The following is a 20,070-nucleotide window of genomic DNA, read 5'->3' as shown; positions in this document are numbered from 1 at the left end:
GAAATACGACAAAAACACACTTGCAAAAATGATCAGTATTTTGTTCTGCTTTGTTGATGAGAGTTTAAGCTGCTGAACAGTACACTTTTCTTGAAATGGTTCAGGTGCTGTTGAAGAGACCTCAGTAAAAGGCAAGATTTCTTCACTTGCCATGCATTGCAAATGTAGACAGAAGACAATTTAAAAGAAAGTAATGTTGTAATCTGTTTTCAAAAGCTAAATCAAAAGGCTAAAGCAGCTGCTTTTTAAAATCTGTATGACAGTTTTGTAAGTGGTATTGCAGTATGACACATCTAAAACGCTATATAAACATGTAAAACACCCACAAAAGAAGAGAAAATACTTTCTTTCCCCCCCCCGCAAAATACTGTCACTTGCACTTTGTTAGCCTATATGAATAGAATATCTTTTTGTTGTGTTGCAGTGCAATTTTGTTGCAGGATAGGTGTCAGCTGAACTTTGGTTCTGGTTCCTGTTCTTATACAACATTGACCAATAGAAGCTACCAACAAATATGTGGATGCCAGTTGAAGGTATCATTTAGGAAGAAGTTGCACTCAGATTTTTTCTAATTTCTTTTTTAGGATGATGAAGAAGAATCAAGCAGGTTAGAAGCAGATGAGAAGATACTTTTGGATCCTAACAGTGAGGAGGTTTCTGAGAAAGATGCCAAGCAGATCATTGAGTGAGTGTTCCTTGGGTGCTGCTTTTTGTTAGGAATTAAGATTTCTTACAATGAGATTTCCCAAAAATGGTTTGCTGTAGATCTCTGGGTCGTAGTAGCTTCTCTTGACATGAACATCTGCAGGAGAAGGAAGATGATAATTTGTTTTTAGCTATGTACTGCTTAAAAAGTAGCTTTTATACCCTGGGCACACTCACCGGAGCTGGAGATTTCCACCATTTTTTTCTAATTAAAAATGTATTCTCAAAAATATATGTATGTATTTGTTGAAATTTACTTTAGTTCTTTGTGTGCTTTCCAGGACAGCCAAGCAGGATGTGGATGATGAATACAGTATGCAGTACAGTGCTAGAGGATCTCAGTCCTACTACACTGTTGCCCATGCAATCACAGAAAGGGTGGAGAAACAATCTTCTCTTCTTATTAATGGCACACTAAAACATTATCAGGTAAGAAATCTGCTTGTAATTAACTTCAAAAATTTTCAAAACCTCCATTTCTACAACTGCCTGTTGTGTAGAACTGCTAGGCTCCTGGGTAATATGTCTTTCATGGAGTAAAGCATGCTGAAATATCCAAATGTTAAAATATCAAAAACTTTATATTGTTAAACATTTTAGTGTGCTATGTTAAAACCTGTAGTAAACTGAAAAATTTTTGAGAGACTGCAAAGTCTCTATTAGGTTAGAAATAGGGAATTACATGGACAAAGTGATGATGCTTATCTGTAATATTATCAATGATAATATTTCATTCAATGCTGTGTAAATAATACTGTCAACTTTCTACCTATACCTGTAGCAATTTTTTCATTGCAGGTTGTTTTTGTTTTTTGCTGTCCTTTTCATCCTAGGGTTTAAATTTTGCTTGTTATTTTTGTTTCTGAGGGTTTCTTGTTAATAGAGTTCTTCTAATATTTAAACTTCTAGGATTTTGTTTTTGAAATAAAGTTGTATTTCAGTACGCTTGACAGAAAAAAAGAAATATTAAGAAAACATTATGAAGACTAATGTACTCTTTAGAGGCTTGCAGTAGGTTTAACAGCTAAGAGCTTTTGTCTTCTGCTGCAAGTTGAAGTAATGCATCACTGAGAATGTTCTTAGTACCTGCTTTCAACACTTCTGCTATGCTATAACTTTCTAGGAAGTCACTGTGACCTACAGCATTTCAATGTCTTTTCAGTAGTCAGAACAATAAGTTATTTCTATTTCCACATGAGAAGAAAAAAAAACAAGTAATAATCTTTCCCTAACATGACCTCAAGATACAGATCTATTTGTACTTGCAGAGAACTAGAAGGAGTGTTTCTTAATCATGCAGAATGTTAGTGATTACAGATGCTGGTTTCTCAGTTCTTCAGCACTGACTTCTATTACAGTAGCTTGTTAAATCACTTAAAATTCAGGAGTTAAGCTGATATTTTTTCAAAGCACTTCAGTATTTTTGTATCAGACTCTTCAGAGTGATGCGCAGTGGAAGGGTAAGAGACAATGAGCGTACGTTTGAACAGGAAGGATCAGTCCTGGTATAGAGGAAAGCATTTTCTTTTTACAGTAAGACAGCCTCAGGGAGTCAGAGTTGTATGGTCTCTATCATGGTGTGTTGCAGATGGATAAAGTTCTAAGCAACTTGATCTTACCTCACAGCTAACTCTGCTTTGAGCACAGGTTTGGACAAGAGACCTAATGAGATCTGTTCCAAACTGAACTGTCTTGTGTGACAGACTGTCGACTTTTACATCCTTGATGGTTTTTCTGCCTTTTTTTTTTTTTTTTTTTTGGTTTGTTCTTCATCTCAATTTCTGCTCAGTTTGTTGGTGTTGAGTTTGGTCAGGCCGTTCTTTCCTCCATGTTGGAACATGTCAGTGGATAAAGTTTGGTGGCACAGAGGAGGTGCTTTCCCAGTTCTCGGTTCTATAGCTAATTTGTAAAATAGGACATACAATTGCAGAAAAAGATCTGCAAGTCTTGGTGCCCTGAGATCAGTAAAAGTGGTTTCCAGAGAACTTGGTATTTACATATGTCAACCAACACATGAAACCAGTAAAAACGGCAAGATTGTTTTGGATAACCTGTCACAGGGACAAGGGATATTACTGTAGACATGCAGTGTTTCTCCCTTGCTTCTTAGTTAAACTTAATCAGACCTCTTAATTTACTTCTGTCTCCACATGAGACACTTAATTTACTTCACACATGAGACTCACCGAGCACCTGAGTCTTGAAAGCATAAGTGTGTCCAAGGCTGTACTTGTGTGTGTAATAGTAAGTACATATGTAGAAAGCTGCATTACAAGGAAATTGTGTCAATGTCAGAATGCAGTAGAGAGCATGCTTTCTAGCAGTACTCCTTTGAGTTTGTAGCTCAGTTATGTAGACACTCCTGGGCTACAGGGCTCTGGCTTCTTGTAAGTGTAAGGTGGAGCCAACTGCGAGAGGCAGAGACCCAAGAGGTTTGTTATGGGAGGTTTTGTTAGAGTGGATAAGTGGCATGAAATATTTTCAAAAGTTTTTAATTTGACAGTATTTAAATTGAAGAACAGGCTTTTGTAGTGACAAATTTTAAGCAACCCTAAGTATCAATGCCTGTGCTGGTTTGTGCACACTACAAAATACTCTTCTCTTTGTATAAACTGTGACTTTGTATTTCGGGCTCTACTGCCCCTAACATGAGTAGCGATTTTCATGTTGCTCTTTACTAGGAATTATTCTGTTTTCTTGGGGGTTGGTAGTTAATTTTTTTATTATTTATTTATTTGGTGAGGATGTTGCGAAATCCTCAGATCCACAAGCACATATTACTTTTGAAGAAAATCCAACATCTGAGTAGGTAGGGGCACAACAAGCTCACTTTTGTGATATTAGTATTAATTACTTGTGTGGCTATTAAATAACTGATTATTATTCTCAATTTCAGCTCCAGGGCCTGGAATGGATGGTTTCACTCTATAATAACAATTTGAATGGAATTTTAGCTGATGAAATGGGGCTAGGAAAAACTATACAAACCATTGCACTTATCACTTATCTGATGGAGCACAAAAGACTCAATGGCCCTTATCTCATTATTGTCCCCCTTTCGTAAGTAGAGCATCTCATTCTATTACTATCGTTCTAAGCATTGTATATTGGCTTATTAGCAGCACACATTTGTTTTTTCACTTAATGGCAAGAGAGATATGTGATGGGATTATACTAAGGCTGGTTTTGGTGTTTTCTTTGATCGCCATCTCCCAGCTGATTGTCTGACTTAGGAAGGAGCTGCCAGATGTCTGTTAAAAGCACTTGATTCCATTAGTTTCTCTGGCCTGTTTTTTGGCAAACTGTGTCATGTATTTACTGTTACTTAGTCCGCACATAAACTGCAAGTGTGCAGTCATATTTTTTCATGTTGCACATCTAAAGTTTTCTCCACTGAACTTTTAAGTGTGATATTAAAAATTCATTTTTTAGCTCTTTTATTGGTGTCCCCATCAGACATTAATTAATCATGCTTTAATGACATTGTATGGTTTTTTAAGAACTGTGTATCTAGTCCTCAAGGTAGAAATATCTGTGATAGTCGCACTTCTGTGTCAAAAATCTGTCCAGGTTACGATTATTTGTCATGTTGTTCCCTTGCTGTTCCATTTTCCTCTTCCATGTTTATTCAAGATGTTGCTTCTTTTGTATTTTTTAATGCCTTTTCCTTTTTCTGCAAGTAAGATATGGATATTAGCTCTTTGAAATGCTGTGGTTTAAATGGATGATGTCAGGCAGAGTAAAACTGTTACAGGCTTTCTAGGGTTTGTTCGTTTCCTTATTTCTGCATGTCTGTAGTGCCTGGCATTTGTGTGGAAATTCTCTGGCCTTTTAATTATTTAAATCATATACCAAACTTACAATCAACCAATTGTGCACAGCTTGTGCTTGCACAGTACAAATGTACATAGTTTACTCATGGTCATTTATTATAATTACTTTTGAGATATCCTGCCTGCTACAGTGGTTACTAACATAAATAACAGAGCTATCCCTAATAGCTTAATAAAGTGGTGAGCTCTAGTGTTAGAGAAAATGAATGGGGAAACCCTATTAATTAAAACAAAGTTAAAAAGTAAAGGAGGAGGGTTACTAGGTATGAGATTTCCCAGGAGTTCAGTGGAAAGTTGCTTAGACATTTTAACTTACTACTTTCTCTGCCCACTCCCTTCTCTGGCATTTATTACAGGTTACTGCTGCTGTCACAGGCTGAGTGAATTTAAAAATGAAAAGTGTATTTTCTGCTTCTCTTTCCTACTAGCCAGCTTAACCATTTTAAAAAATGTTTGTTGTGATCACACTGGCAAAATGAAGTTGCAGATTTGCACTGGGTGGCAATATTATATAATTACAGCAGAACACAAATTAATCTATTGAGGCTGTATCCAAAAAGTTGTAGCCTCAACTTATGGGAGATGAGTCACTAAAAATAACATACACTTAACTTTTTGTGCAGGGTTATCTTTTTTTTTTTTTTCCTTAATATGTTCTGAAATATAAGGGTATATGCAAAGCACTATTCAGAATTGGTTGTAAAGAGGCCCCTGAATATGAGCTGAAGGATACTTTTCCCGTTTTTTTCTGTGACTCCTCTTAAAACATGCAGATAATTTTTTACAACAAAGGAAGTTCTTTTTAATATACTGTTAATTATGAGGGTTGTTTTCATGAAATAAATTGAAAATTCGGCAACCACTGGGAAGCATGGTGTATTCATAAAGTTTTATGTGTTTATGCTGAGAAAATAATGGTTTTTTATTAACAATTTTTGTAGAACCTTATCCAATTGGACCTACGAATTTGACAAATGGGCTCCCTCTGTGGTGAAAATATCTTACAAGGTTTGATTTGCTATTTTATATGACTAAAGGGGAAGGGATGAGAATAAAGCCTATTTTTCTTCTGTGTTTATAGGTGTTTGTAAGCTTTTTGCTGCTTGTAAAGTTTTGTCATATATATCATGTTCTAAACACTGAGAGTTAATCGTCCTAAGATGATGACAGTAATAGACTGTAATTACTTTCAGATAATGAAATGCAGAAAAAAACCTCTTAATTATCACATTACAAGGCTTCAGAATACTGTAGTAAGAATGATAAATACTTCATGTTTCGTACATGGCTGAATATCTTGCTGTTTGGTTACTGTAGTTCTAGTAAGGCAAACTAATCGTTAAGCAGACTATGTTGCCTCATAGGAAAAGCGCATAACAGTCCAGGAGCAGTGAGGTTTGATCAGTCTGGGCTATATTAATATATTGTAGGTTCAAGTACTTACTCTAAAGATTTGTATTTATATGTATTTACATGGACATGTATTTGTTTATTCACTTCTTTCCTGTTTTAGGGCACACCTGCAATGCGCCGCTCACTTGTTCCTCAACTTCGAAGTGGAAAATTCAATGTTCTTTTAACTACATACGAGTACATAATAAAGGACAAGCACATTCTTGCTAAGGTAATAATGAATGTTAAGTCTTAAAAGCGGACCTCTGAGATGCAGTCAAATAATGCAGATCACAAAATGCAGATTGCTGTTATACAGAGAAGTCATATATTAATTGTTTTACCTTCCTATGAAAATTAAGTCTTTCATGCACTTTTTCATTCTTCTCTGTATAATGACACTTTTCAGTTACTGCTTTTTTTCTTGAAGACGCCAAGATTGTGCAGAATATGCCTAGTGGATTTTTTTTCAGTACTGTAGAACCCTCTGCCATGAATTTTTTTTTACCTAATGTAAAAATAACATTTGTCCTAATCTACAGTTATACTACATAGAAAGCAGAGAATTCTGACAGCTTGCTTTCAGCGGCTGCTCTGGCTGTGTTTAAACTGTCTCATTAAGCACTGGAAACTTAATGAAAGAAGATGTTAAGTTGATCTTAATTTGTTGCTTCATTCTTGAGTTAAAAAGTAGAGATTAGCTGAAGAAAAGCAATGTTTGGGTTTGTTGTGTTTTGAAAACATAACTGTTTGTATGTGAAAATGACTTTTGTCTATATCTTTGTGTCAGACAAGTCTATTCAGAGTTTTTCTGCTTTTTCATGCCTGGTAAAATTATTCTCATCTTGAAAAGTCAATTACCTGAATTCCTCCCCGGAAATGGGAGGAATCAGCTGTTTACTGTTGTCGGTTACAGATGCAACCTAACTATTTTTATTCCTGTTTTTATTGTATGTGAAGCACTGATGCTTGGATACTGCTATTCTTTTTTCTTACAAATGAGATTGACATGTGTTTCATGTTTCACATGTTCCTATTTTAAACATGTTGAGAGTAATCTGCATCTGTCCTGCTTTACCAACTTTTCTTCTTGCAGATTCGATGGAAGTACATGATAGTAGATGAAGGGCATCGAATGAAGAACCATCACTGCAAACTGACCCAGGTGTTGAATACTCACTATGTGGCCCCTAGGCGGATACTGCTGACTGGGACTCCATTGCAGAACAAATTGCCTGAACTTTGGGCTCTTCTCAACTTCCTCCTGCCCACCATATTCAAGAGTTGTAGCACATTTGAACAGTGGTTCAATGCTCCATTTGCCATGACTGGAGAACGGGTACTGTGGCTGGTTTTAAAAACAAAAATCAATGCATAGTTATAAAAAATAAAAGATGAGTTTGCACTTAAAAAGTAGGGTTTGAAATTCTACTTGTCCACATAGGACATAACTATAAGCTACCTTCATGGTGCTTATAAAGTTTAATTAAAGTGTCATTTTGGCACTAAGTAAGTTTGTACAAATAATTATTGCAAAAGCTTGTCTTACATGAGAGACATGACATTACATAGTACTCTGACTTGTAGTAACTTTTATATCCTTCTGCAGGTGGACTTAAATGAAGAAGAAACAATTCTGATCATCCGTCGTCTACACAAAGTTCTTCGACCTTTCTTGCTGAGAAGATTGAAGAAAGAGGTTGAATCTCAACTACCAGAAAAGGTTTGCAATGAGAGAAGTTGTGGAAATGGTTTAATACTTCTTTCTTGTCCCATGCTTATATGAGACCTTACACTCGTTTCCATAGTATTTGCTTTTGAGAGGTAACTGAGTTGGCCATACACTGAGAATTAGATTTTGTCTCTCATGCTTGTGTTGAACACAATCTTTGCTCCGTGATTTATTTCACTGAAACTCCTGCAGGGCTATTTGATACTACTAGCAAGCAGAATTTGGTCCTTAAGTTAACATTCCAGAAGTTCCGAGTTCTGTGTTCTTTTGAAATACTACATTTTAACTAGGGCCTGCATCTCAGAATATAACATTAATCTGTGATTTGAAGGATCAGAGATTTCTAATCTTTGTGCAAATCGTCCTGTCACAGTTCATTGATTATTAAATTTTGTTCTCATCTTTATAATGTGGTGAACCTTACTGTGGTTGTGACTTTCTGAAACTTCAAAAGTCAGAATCACAGTACTCTCCTATGCAGCACTGATTTCAGAACAACACATATTTAAGTTTGTACATACTAGAGAAATTCATATTACTATTCAAATTTGTGTCAACTGGAAGACACTTTATTTCACAAGTCAATCAATAGATATTGGAAGAAAAGGACTTAAAAGCCACATAGAGTTATCTAGCAGACCATATTTCATTCATTTCTATATCGTTTTTAGAGAATAATCAGTCCAAATGAGAGTATGGACTCATTGACCAAAGACAGTTAATGAATTCCATCTGATCTGAAAAAAAGAATCCGTTAAATTAATAATCACTTCTCTTATCTCAGAGCTCATCCTCCTGTCGTCTTATGGAAAATTATACTCAAGTTGTTTATTAAACGCTAGGCATTTTTTTAATCAGCTTTGACAAAATGTCTAGCTATTAATCTGTCTATATTATGTCATTATTTTACATTGTTTATATAGACAGTTACTCTAATCTGGAAATTAAATAACAAGAAAAAAAGAGCTTAAATTGGTATGTGAAATTTTTATATTACTGGGTTTAATGACAGTGTTCAGTTAATACCTGCTATAGCAAATATAGTTCTACCCAATTGGACAGCACTTGGAACTAAACTGGGCATCATACACTACTTCATTTATTCCCCTTATTTGATATTGAAATGATACTTATATGGAGAAAATAGCATTTTTTCCACCCTAATATATGTAAATAAAATTGTCATGCTACTCTAAGAGATGCTTATTTGTTTTGTGTGAACTGTACAATGACTGAAGAGTGATTTTTCCGTAATGTTTTGCAAGCATAATACGAGTTCAGAAGTTACTAAACATTCAGTGATTTTTTAATTCTGTATTATGCATTTCAATTAAACATTAACATAAAAATAAAATATTTTGTTAAAATTATAGAAAGCAATAAAAAGAAAACGTCTGTGTAGCAAAGAACACCAAATCTACAGTCATGTCCTTAAAATTCAAGTGTCTTGTAGTAACTGTGGTTCTCATAGTTAATCACTTTAGTAGCTACACATTACTTTGCTTGCTATTTTCCTGCTCACAGAAATCAAAGGTGCTGTCAGGATACAGATAAAAGGTCTTTTTGTTTCCTGGTTGTAAAGAATTTGAAGTTACATCCTACTAATATTATTATATCATCACAAAAATTTAGTGTTATGTATTGTTTTTCACTCTAGGTGGAATATGTGATCAAATGTGACATGTCAGCTCTTCAGAAGATTCTGTACCGTCACATGCAAGCCAAGGGAATCCTCCTCACAGATGGTTCTGAGAAAGACAAAAAGGTAAAAGGGAAGACTGGAAGACCTGGGAAACAATATGATTTGATTACATATTAACCGTATGCTTTCCCTATATAGTGTAAAACTGATACATGGGTTCTTACAGTAGATATCTCTCATGGGAAAAAAATCTTCTCCTGTATCAGATCTGCCTTTGTTTTTAAAAATGGCAATTTGTGATCTGTATTCACGAGGAAATAATATTGCTTGTATTTGCTGTGATTACATGTGATTACAAGGCAGAGAACAATGGTGAGAACAAACAGTGCGTGAAAAAGCAGCATTTCTCTTGCCTGAGTTTAATTTGTTAAGCAACCCGATTAATTGTGATTGTGGCAGCATTGCAGCAATGTTGGAGGTTATCCATCTTGTCTTTAAGATTTATTAGCTGAGCACAAATCTTGTTTCAGCTGGCTAGAGCATTTTCTGTGCTTTCACATATTCTTATAAGATCTGTTAATAAAAAGGTCTTTAAAATGAACAACAGCATTCAAAGTCAGATAGTCAGGTGTGAGACCTTGCCAAAATAAATACTGATTACCCCACTGTGGTGTTTGATTGGTATCTGGTATTTGATTAAGTTAAATGTGGAGAAAACAAGTTCCCATTCATCACCTTATGTGTTTATGCACATTTAGCCTTCGAGACAGCCTGAATTCACCATGGGAGTTCTTAGAGTAAGGACACTCAGACACTGCAGAACAGCTTGTCTTTCTGATAGGCCCTTAATACGGCCCCTTTCTGTTTGTATGAATCATACAACATAATCAAGAACACTTTTTTTTTCCACCACCCTGTTGCAGACTGCATTGCTGCCATGAGTGGTATTTCCTGATCTGGTCTCTTCTCACTCACTGACAACCTCAAAATCTTCTCTCTTTTTCCTTGCTTACTCCTCCAGCTGGGTAAATCAGACCTGATTGTCTCTGCTGTCTTCAGGACACCTCTGTCCCAGACTAGAGATTTTTTTTCCCATCCTTCCACTTTTTTCCCTACAAGTTTCTTTCTTTTCTCTCTCTATTTCATCACCCTCTCTTATCCATTCTATCTGGTGCCAGCAGAGGGAAGTGGTGGTTGCTGAGCATTTTTGGCTTCAACTGTGTAATATCTACACTGTAAGGAAGAAAAAATCCTGTCATTCTGCAGCTGGCCTGCAGCTCAGATGAGTGAGATTTCAGTAAGCTGCAAAGCCCTAGGAGTTCTCCCTTTTGCATTTTGGGGCATATTGGAGGGGATTTTGAAAATAAAAACTTCATTTAGATGTGTAGACTCTTAAAATGTGAACATCTTGTGCTAGGAGTGAAGATTTGGCAATCCTTTGCAGAGAATAAAATATTGCTAGCATATAGTATGAAAAAAATAGTGTACTTCCCCCTAGTTTTACCCTTAGAAATTGCTGAATTATATTGGTTGAGATTTTAAAACAATATGATTCACATTCAATAAGCTTGAAAATTTGTAGTCACTCTAATTTCATAGTGTTTCAACAAAAAAAAAAAAGGCATCCAAAGGATACTAAGCTGTATGGTTACAGAATAATTATCGCTAGCAGAATCCGGTCTGGTAACACCATATTACTTTGGCAAACCATGGTCAAATGCCCAGCAATGTTTATTGTTTCAAGCTGACCTTTTTTTTTTTAAATGTCTGAATTGACCATTGTCTGGTGTCATTCTTGTTTCCAAACTGATTTCACTCTAAGGTTCCTTTTTTTTTATTTTCCTCTCTTGGTTAAATATCAAGATGATTCATGTGATGTTGTCATTTGTAGCTGTCTTAGAGCCCTGTGTTTCGCTTGTCCTGAAAAGAGAATCCCATCCCATCTCCCAGTTAACTGCTAGGAGAAAATACTAGAGAATTGAAAGGCATCCAACTAGCATCATTCCCTGCTACGCGTATGCAGAGCCAGTGCAGTTTGCATGGCTTCATACTGAACTGTATAAATATGCCGCAAGCAGGATGTACCCACTATTCTCCCCAGTCTGGCTCCAGAAAATAGGTACGCGACACCTTGCACTTAAGGAGTTATTTGCAGGTCATACTCTCTTTCTTTCTGGATCATCTTCTTGGTAGGTGAATTTGCTCAGCAAGATAACTGCTGTATTTTACAGCTTTTGGTATTTCTTTCTGTGTATTTTTTTTTCTGTTCTATTAAAATGTTTTTTTTTTTTTTTTTTTTTTTTTTTTTTTTTTTNTTTTTTTTTTTTTTTTTTTTTTTTTTTTTTTTTTTTTAAGTTTCATTCATGAACTACGAAAATAGATTGAGTTTGCTGTGTTTATTCCCATAGGGGAAAGGTGGGGCAAAGACTCTTATGAATACAATCATGCAGCTGAGGAAGATATGCAACCACCCATACATGTTCCAGCACATTGAGGTAAGACCGCTGCTTTTAATTTTAAGAATCTGGTTTTGTTTGCTTGTTTTCAAATGGCTAATATAATTGAAAACTAATGAAATTTATATTTGTGAGAGGGAAGATCTCTGTCCATATTATTTGTGCAGGAAATAACACATTTGAAAAATGTACTCCTTGTGGTCCTTTATTAAGGACCACAAGGAGGAAATGAAGCTGGGAATGAATTATTATTGTCAATATGGAGTTTATTTTCAAGGTGTTTATTCTTTCTGAAGCATTCGGTTTGGAAAGGGAGGATTTGGGGATTTAAGATATTCCAGAGCAACTTTCCACTTCCTGTTGGTAGTTAGGCGTGTACATAAACCTGGTTTTGAAAGAGCTATTATTTGAGAATTCAGTGTAGCAGAATATCACTATCAGCAGAATGCTCATCTTTTAGAACATCTGTTATCATTGTATTTTTTGTTAGTTCTGTTAAATGTCAATTCATGGAATTAAGTAATTTTCAAGTGGATGTTTCAGTAATTAATATAAACTAATTTGATTTTACAGTATTTTTTAATCTAGTAAAATGCATGTTGAGAGAACCTGTAAACAAAGAATTTCAAATAGTTTAAGGCAGATTCCGAGGGTAGAAGCATAATGAAACTCAAATTTCAATACTTAATATTTAGCTAAGGAAATGATGTATAATCAGTGGCTACAGTAGTGTTTATTTCCAATGTTCTGTTTATTTTTTTGTAACTCTGCAGGAGTCCTTTGCTGAACATCTAGGCTACTCAAATGGTGTCATCAATGGGTAACTCTTACTATTATTCTCCTTTTGATATGTGTTCTATTAAATGCTGAAACTATCATATCACATACTGCTTCTGGATAGGACATAGTACCAGATTTATGCAGTTTTTAAAATAAATGTAATCAGTTCTAGAAATGCCATGCTTTAAAATGAGCCCAGTCAATTTAAAGCTACTGCTTTAAACCTCTGGTCTAAGACGGTATTTCTTCTGACTTAGCAAGTTAATATCATCTTCATGGCTAACCAGGATCATCTGGAATCTCCCTTTTGAATCATGCTAAAACTATGTTGCATCACTAATTTCTGAGGAAGAAAGTTGTTTTGCTGACTGATGTGAATGAAGGCATCTTGCATTAATATTCAGATAAAGCAGATAATGGTTGGAAGAACTTGGAAAGATAGACTGAGTGGTTTTCATCAACATCAGACTTGTGATTTGTGTGTTGTACTTTCAGAGCAAGTGCAGTTCTTGAAACTGACATAGTCTGAACCGTGTTTATTTCCCCTATCTTGTGGAAAGAGCTGGATGCTCAACATGCTAGTCTTTGCCAAAATGCCCCCATTCACAAACGCAGATGTAATATTTTACCCTAGAAGCACTCCTGCAAACTTATATTCCAACTTACATCCCACTGCTACAACCAGATACGCCACCATCATCCAGTGTCTCTTTTACGTAGAAGATTGCCTTGTCAGGATAGCATTAACTGAAGAGAGATGGCCATCACAGCGAATTTTTCTGTGTTTACATTATCCACATCCACGTTTTACTGCCTTATTCCCTGTCTGTTCTTTTTAGCATCAGTTTGACAAGCCCCTGCACATAGAAATGCATTGCCTTGGAAGTTTCAGGAAATATTGCACTTAGGAGAATGTTTTGTTATTTTCTTATTCTGAAGAAGGAAAAGAATATCTTCTTCCAGCCTGAATCCAAGTGCATATTTCATCCTCAGTGTTTTATTAAAATACTTGTGTCCTTCATTCTGACACTGCAAACTCATCGCTTGATCTTGACCCTGCACATAAAATCCCCAATTCTTTTGTTAAAAGAGATTTTTCATATTTTCAAAACAAACCACTCACTATCAGGCTGTCTACTTGAGCATTCTCCCCACTTCTTTAAGTTCTCAGGGTGACATGGTATAATGACAGAGGATGCAATGACAGGACTCATATCTAAATTACTTGCTGATCAGAGGCAAATGACAGCCTTGTATTATATTATCATTTTCTAACATTTTCTCAGCTGTGGGCTTCAGTCTGTGAACAAACCCAAGGAGAAATCCCGATCATGTCATCCCTTTACATGCTTTTATAGGAAAGCAGAGCCAGCACAACACACAAACCTGAAGCCAGAGAATCAATATTGAAAAGGTTACATAAAGGTTTTTATGACCCTCTGTCCCCTGAAGGAGATGAAAAGATAATGGTTAATTGATACATTAATTTTACCTTATTTTATAACAACATGGATACAATAAAAGTGGAAATAGATTTAAATTTGTTCATGGCCCTTTTTTGTACAATTCTCTAGAAATGTATCCTTGCTAGCTGGAATAAGAGATAGAAAGGTTGTGTGTAGATTTGATCTTTCAGCCTGATTCCCTCTTTGTTGAAGTATTAATGTAGTAATTTCACTTCATTTTTTTTGAACTAAACCTTTCAGTGCACTAGACCCTCTATCTCTAGTAAGATTTTTGCCCATTCCTGAGTGCTTGTGCATGCATATCAGAAAGCCGTGTATGTTTTGGATTAAGTACATAGAGACTTATGGTAAATTATATTTTCCTGGTACAGAGTAAAGATTAGAGGAAAGTTATATGAAATGATTTTTTTTTTCTAAATAATATAACTGTCTTGCTGACAGAGTCGTCCTGGTTACTACTATTCTTTTTCTCAATTATGGCTAAACTTAAATGCTATGACTATTTGTCTGTGTATCTGTTGCACAGAAAAGAGCAGTAATCAGACCAGGTAAACACAATGCTGATCTGCCAAGTGTATGTGATTAGAATATATCCCTTGTCAAGATCTCTGTTTATTTGCCTAGTTTTGAATATTCATTTTCACATGCATAATAGTTGAATGGAAAGAGTGTTGATTTTAACAAGTGACTGATGAAAACTTACGACTGCAGTACATACCATTTCAAAGCAAAACCAGAAGGTGAATATCTTAACTGATAAAATGCTTATCTATTTCAGCAGTAATGCTCGTTTTGATAAATAACGAAACAGAGAGCTGGTTTCAAAAAGGAAGATATTCAGTGTGGTTGAGTGTCAACAAGGTTTATAAATAAAAAAATTCTTCCTGACAAGAGGCTGTATACAAGTAATTCATGTGGGTTTTTATCGTCTTATTTTAATGAACAGAAACTATTCTAAAGAGAGGAGAGTGCTAGTCTTGCTTACCTTACTTAATTTAAGTTTCCTATATTTAAATTCTGATGTGATAACAGCTAAAAACCCTTTTAAATACAGGCTCATTTTGGCATTTACAGTGTTCTTTCTCTTCAACAGAGCCGAACTTTATCGGGCCTCAGGGAAGTTTGAGCTACTTGATCGTATTTTACCAAAGTTACGAGCCACTAACCATCGTGTGCTTCTTTTCTGTCAAATGACATCACTCATGACCATTATGGAAGACTACTTTGCATTTCGAAATTTCCTTTACCTGCGTCTTGATGGTAAGCTAAATGAAAACAAACGGTAAAATATATTGGAATGATGCACGCTTCATTATTTTGCTAGGATTTTCCTCATTTCCAACGGACAAGATATTCCCTACGATGTGCTTTGGGCCTGTCTCAGTAGTGTCGATTTTAAGTATTTCTTTGTCTCTTGTTTTTTTGGATATGTTTACATGATACATATCACATAAACTGTGATACAGGAACTGTCTTGGTACACAGTGAGATTTGTTCCTGGAATGCAGATATTCTAGAGATTTGTGGTCAGATCGCTTCTTTCTCAAAAATATTGAGAATATTCTTCTGACTGCAGATGTTGATAATGCTTTTGCCCAATTCCATTGAAATAATGCGTTCTTACCTATTTTAAGTCCCATCACTGTTCTCCATGGGTTAGCTTTTTTTCCAGTGACAAGTGAGGAGCCTGTGGAGCTTTGCCTAAGTTTCACAGGTAGCTCAATAGCCTCTATTAGTATATGTGTGTTTATCGTCTTTGAATGAAAAGATGGTTCAGAAGAATAATGGAGATACAAAAGAAAAAGAACTAAATGCAAAAATAGCCCAAAATATCTATTCTCATTGTTTTATTCTGTATTATGAAGAACGGGGCTGCAGTGGCAAGGAACAAGTGAGCTACAATTTCCCTTCAAATTGGCATTGTGTCCAGATTATTTTAGTTATGATATCTCTTATAAATAATACTTTTCTTTTAATTTCCTTATAGGTACAACAAAGTCAGAAGATCGAGCTGCTCTGCTGAAGAAGTTTAATGAACCTGGGTCACAATATTTTATCTTCTTGCTGAGTACAAGAGCTGGAGGCCTAGGCCTAAATCTCCAGGCTGCTGACACTGTTATAATCTTTGATAGTGACTGGAATCCTCATCAGGTTATCTTTATTTACCTGTCTTCATATAATGTGCAATGAATTTATTATGCTCTTTTGGGCTGCTTCTTAATTAGAGGTAGACAGAGGTGAAAGACTAAGGTGTTGCTTTGAGAGACTAGGGTGACTCCCCATTTTGAGACTTTAAAATCAGTTACAATGTTTTAGTAAAGGGTGTGGAGAGCACTGCCTGTCTTAAGAACTCAGTGTTTAAGCATCAGTCTTGGCCTGAATCACTGTACTTGCAGTATTGCTATAGGTGGATAGTAATGACTACAAGATATGATTACCAGGCAAAGAAGATACCAAACCACTTAGCCTTAGTCAAAAGAAGACAAAATAGGTCATTGCAGCCAGTTGCTTCATGCTTTAACGTGTGTGTGTGTGTGTGTGTGTGTGTGTGTGTGTGTGTAAAATATTTTATACACACACACACTATATATATATATATATAAAGGGGGGAGAGGACTCATCGCTGTACATGTGTTTTCAGTTATTACAGAAATATATGCAGAGTACCTGATAGTCAGTTGCCACATGCAGAACTAAAGGAAGTGCGACTAAAAGGAGCTTTATATTGAACTTCCAAAACAGCACTCCCACTGGTGTCATGATGACCAGAATAAAATCAGACTTAGGAAATTTGGAGCAATTATATATGTGGATTTTAAAATGATTTCAGAAGGCACTTCATTGTTTTATATTTCTTTATGTTGCTTTTACAAACCTTTTTAATGCAATGTATAGCTGGATAGCAATAAATCCGTGTAGAAAACAAACAAAAAGCAGCATTTTCTGGAGGACCTAGTGAGCGGATTGCTAAGTTATGAAATATACTCACTTGCTTTCCTTTCTCTGGGATAAGAGTAAGTCATAAATTTTAATGATATACATGTAAAAAGAAGAGACCTTTTTGGACTTAATTTTTATTTCTGGAAATGTTTTTTCATTTCCTCACTTTACCATTTCCTGCACTCACATACGTAATTTTATAAACAAATTCATATTGTAGCTTCATCTTCACTGTTAATCAAGTAGCAGTGCAAAGGCTTTGTAATGCGTAGTGCTTGGGAAGATGACTGTGGGAGGGAGGAGTTGTCTTCCTGTTTGTTCCCCTGTCATTCAACCTGTGGTAAAACAGTGTGTCTTTATGAGACAGCATAAAACTGGGGTAGCATTTTTTGGTTAGCTGCCCTACATTATCTGACAATGCTAAACTAAAATTGCCTGGTTTTTAGGAGTTCATGGCTTGTTTTTTTAATTTTATTTCTTTTTTTTTTCTTTGTGAAAGAAAATAGGATAGCATTTTATGTATAAAAGGTGTTCTTCTGGCCTGAGGCCTTTTTTCATTTATTTTTATATATAAACACAAACACGCGGTGAAAACAGAATTCCAGTGTCGTCTTTCAGAGTCTTCTGAAAGTGAACTTAAGAAATGTGTTTGTTATTAAAAGTTTGTGCAAAAGATCGAAATATTTTTATTTAACATATTTAAACATATCTACACAGATTTGTAATTGATCTATTTATTTAAACATATATAATGAATGTATCTAGTGACTTGCTTTAGATGCACAAGTTTATATCTGGCTTTTATACCGCTACTCCTGTTCCCTTTTTGTCCTGGAGTGGAGACCTGTTTTCAGTCAGGATTCCTTCTGTCTTGGAAGTCTGAGGTTACAGTCAGAAGGTAGATATTTCAGCTCTTCTCAGTCACTTGCTGAACATACATTCAGGAAGTTTTTGGCTTACTGTATCTACACAGTACAGATCATGTCTGCGTTTTTTATCCTTCACTTTTCCCATTGTCTGATTCTGAGGAGCTTAAGAGTGAGCAACATGAGTTGTGGTGGGCTCTAGGGCTTGACTTTTATGCCTAAAAGAGTGTTGGCTTTACAACAAGTTAGCTGATAGCACACATATTACAGATCACTCTCTGTGTTTTTTGCCTAGTAGGACTTGCAGGCCCAAGACAGAGCTCACCGCATTGGTCAGCAGAATGAAGTTCGAGTCCTGCGACTGTGCACTGTGAACAGTGTGGAAGAAAAGATACTTGCTGCTGCGAAGTATAAGCTGAATGTGGATCAAAAAGTTATTCAGGCTGGAATGTTTGATCAGAAATCTTCAAGCCATGAAAGGAGGGCTTTCCTACAGGCCATACTGGAGCATGAAGAAGAAAATGAGGTAAGAAATGAGCAAAAAGGAGATCTTTCAGGATGGGCTTACTCTTATCTTTCATCAATTTCAAAGACTGTCATCGCTTTCAAAATCTTCAAGTAATTTAGTTCTTATCATGCTCTCAAAGAAACAATCTCATTTCTCTCTATTTTGGCCATATTAATAGCATATTAATAGATCTTGTTAATGATCAGACCTTAGTGTAGAATTAGGTATTTTAAACTACACTAATTCTAAATGTCTTCCTTAGATTCTTAGAGTCTTTCCTAAGTTAGGCAAAGATTTGTTCTTCAAAGATTGTTGCAAAACAGATTATTAAACTATTCCTGAATCCAGAAAGACACTCAGAAATGCTAAGTTAACTTGCACTGTCTAGGATCAGTCGTGAAAGGCCTTGTTCCCCTGCTGCTTCATAGGAGTCAATGCTTGGGTTTAAGGTTTAACTCTTTCTGTGTGATTGTGTATCTAACTTGGAATTCTAGTTCCTCTTGAAGAAACAATTAGTCTTTCAAAACAGCTGTTAAACATTTCTTTAATGATGTGCAGGATTATGGACTCGCTGGCCGTTTATCTGTGTCTTTCTGTTGTGGTGTTCTCTGAAGCCGCTGTCTTTGACTGGGGAGCCCGTTCTTTTGCCTGCCCCTGCAGATTGTTCTCTTCATGTAAACAAAACTCATTGTTTGGATAAATTCTGCATTATGTGGAGAGAGGGATCATTTTAAAGGTGGACAAAACATCCATTCTGTAGTGACTTTGTTTCCCATTTAGAATAATATCCTGTAGAGTGAAAGAATGCAGAGATTGAGATTAAAGTCTGTTTTCTTTTTCTCTGAATACTCTGTAGGTTTGGAATATGATGTGGACTGAAAGAAAAAGAGGTTTTGTAGGCAGTGTTTTACCAATATGCTTACTATTGTTTTGCATTTAGAAAAAAGTACCTCTTTAAGAAGAAGACACTTGTTATTTTGCATTGTTGTTTTAGTATTTTTTTTATCAGAAACATTAAACATTGTAAGATCTTTGTTTTATAAGGAAGGGTATTTTATGTAGGTGGTAAGCTCTGAACTGGGATCATCAATATGTACTGTTTTAGGTGAGGTAAAACTGGAGGTCTGACCTAGGCAACACTGTCTACATGAGCAGGTGAATTCACTTGAAACCAACACAGATGTTTCTCAGGCAGCTTTTGGATATGTTTTGGAAATTCAGAGCATACCGTCATGCTTTCAAAGCCCTAGAAAATATTTACTTGAAAGTCCTTCAAAAGCCCAGAGTTTAAACTGAGGCTTAATTAGCACGCCTCGTTTGGTAAATGACGTTGGAGCAATCTGCTTTTTGCACTTAAGTACACTTGAGGTGCCATCCTGAACCATGCCCAGATTTAGTCAGTTCACTTGCCATAACCAGTTTCTGTCTTTAAAGCAAACATTGGTGTTATAATCTGACTCCCAGTGAAAAGTACATGTAGTAATACTGTACTGGACACAGTGAACAGGTTGTCTATGTATATTTCAAAAGATAACACAGTAATATTAAAGTATGGCAGAGGAGATGGAAGTAACATTCATAAAGGCAATTTTTGTGGGTGTTTACAAAATCCTTTCCTGCCAAAGGCACCTGTTTTGCAGCATGATTATTCAGACTAACCACAGGTGGTCAGCCTCTTCTGTTACAGTTTCTGCTCTGGGATCCCTTTTATTTTTAGGTTAGAAGTTGCAGTGTTTGAAGTGATGGAAAG

The 20,070-nt window shown here is 35.8% G+C and overlaps 1 protein-coding gene across 1 annotated transcript in view; it reads left to right on the top strand.

Moving 5' to 3' along the window:
- The window catches only part of SMARCA2 (SWI/SNF related, matrix associated, actin dependent regulator of chromatin, subfamily a, member 2), a 96,481-nt gene that overhangs the window by 37,539 nt on the left and 38,872 nt on the right, over positions 1-20,070 (top strand). The window contains exons 13-25 of the mRNA XM_026043656.1: positions 585-685; positions 987-1,134; positions 3,602-3,765; positions 5,480-5,546; positions 6,052-6,162; positions 7,027-7,269; positions 7,540-7,653; positions 9,320-9,427; positions 11,713-11,799; positions 12,534-12,580; positions 15,100-15,266; positions 15,994-16,157; positions 18,111-18,338. Of these exons, the coding sequence (XP_025899441.1) occupies positions 585-685; positions 987-1,134; positions 3,602-3,765; positions 5,480-5,546; positions 6,052-6,162; positions 7,027-7,269; positions 7,540-7,653; positions 9,320-9,427; positions 11,713-11,799; positions 12,534-12,580; positions 15,100-15,266; positions 15,994-16,157; positions 18,111-18,338 (1,749 nt within the window). The remainder of the gene's footprint in view (positions 1-584; positions 686-986; positions 1,135-3,601; positions 3,766-5,479; positions 5,547-6,051; positions 6,163-7,026; positions 7,270-7,539; positions 7,654-9,319; positions 9,428-11,712; positions 11,800-12,533; positions 12,581-15,099; positions 15,267-15,993; positions 16,158-18,110; positions 18,339-20,070) is intronic.

Source organism: Nothoprocta perdicaria, unplaced genomic scaffold (assembly GCF_003342845.1).
Source record: "Nothoprocta perdicaria isolate Ctin4 unplaced genomic scaffold, notPer1 scaffold_333, whole genome shotgun sequence".
Taxonomy (NCBI): domain Eukaryota; kingdom Metazoa; phylum Chordata; class Aves; order Tinamiformes; family Tinamidae; genus Nothoprocta; species Nothoprocta perdicaria.
Note: the sequence above shows the minus strand (reverse complement) of the source record. Positions and strands in the feature narration are given on the sequence as shown.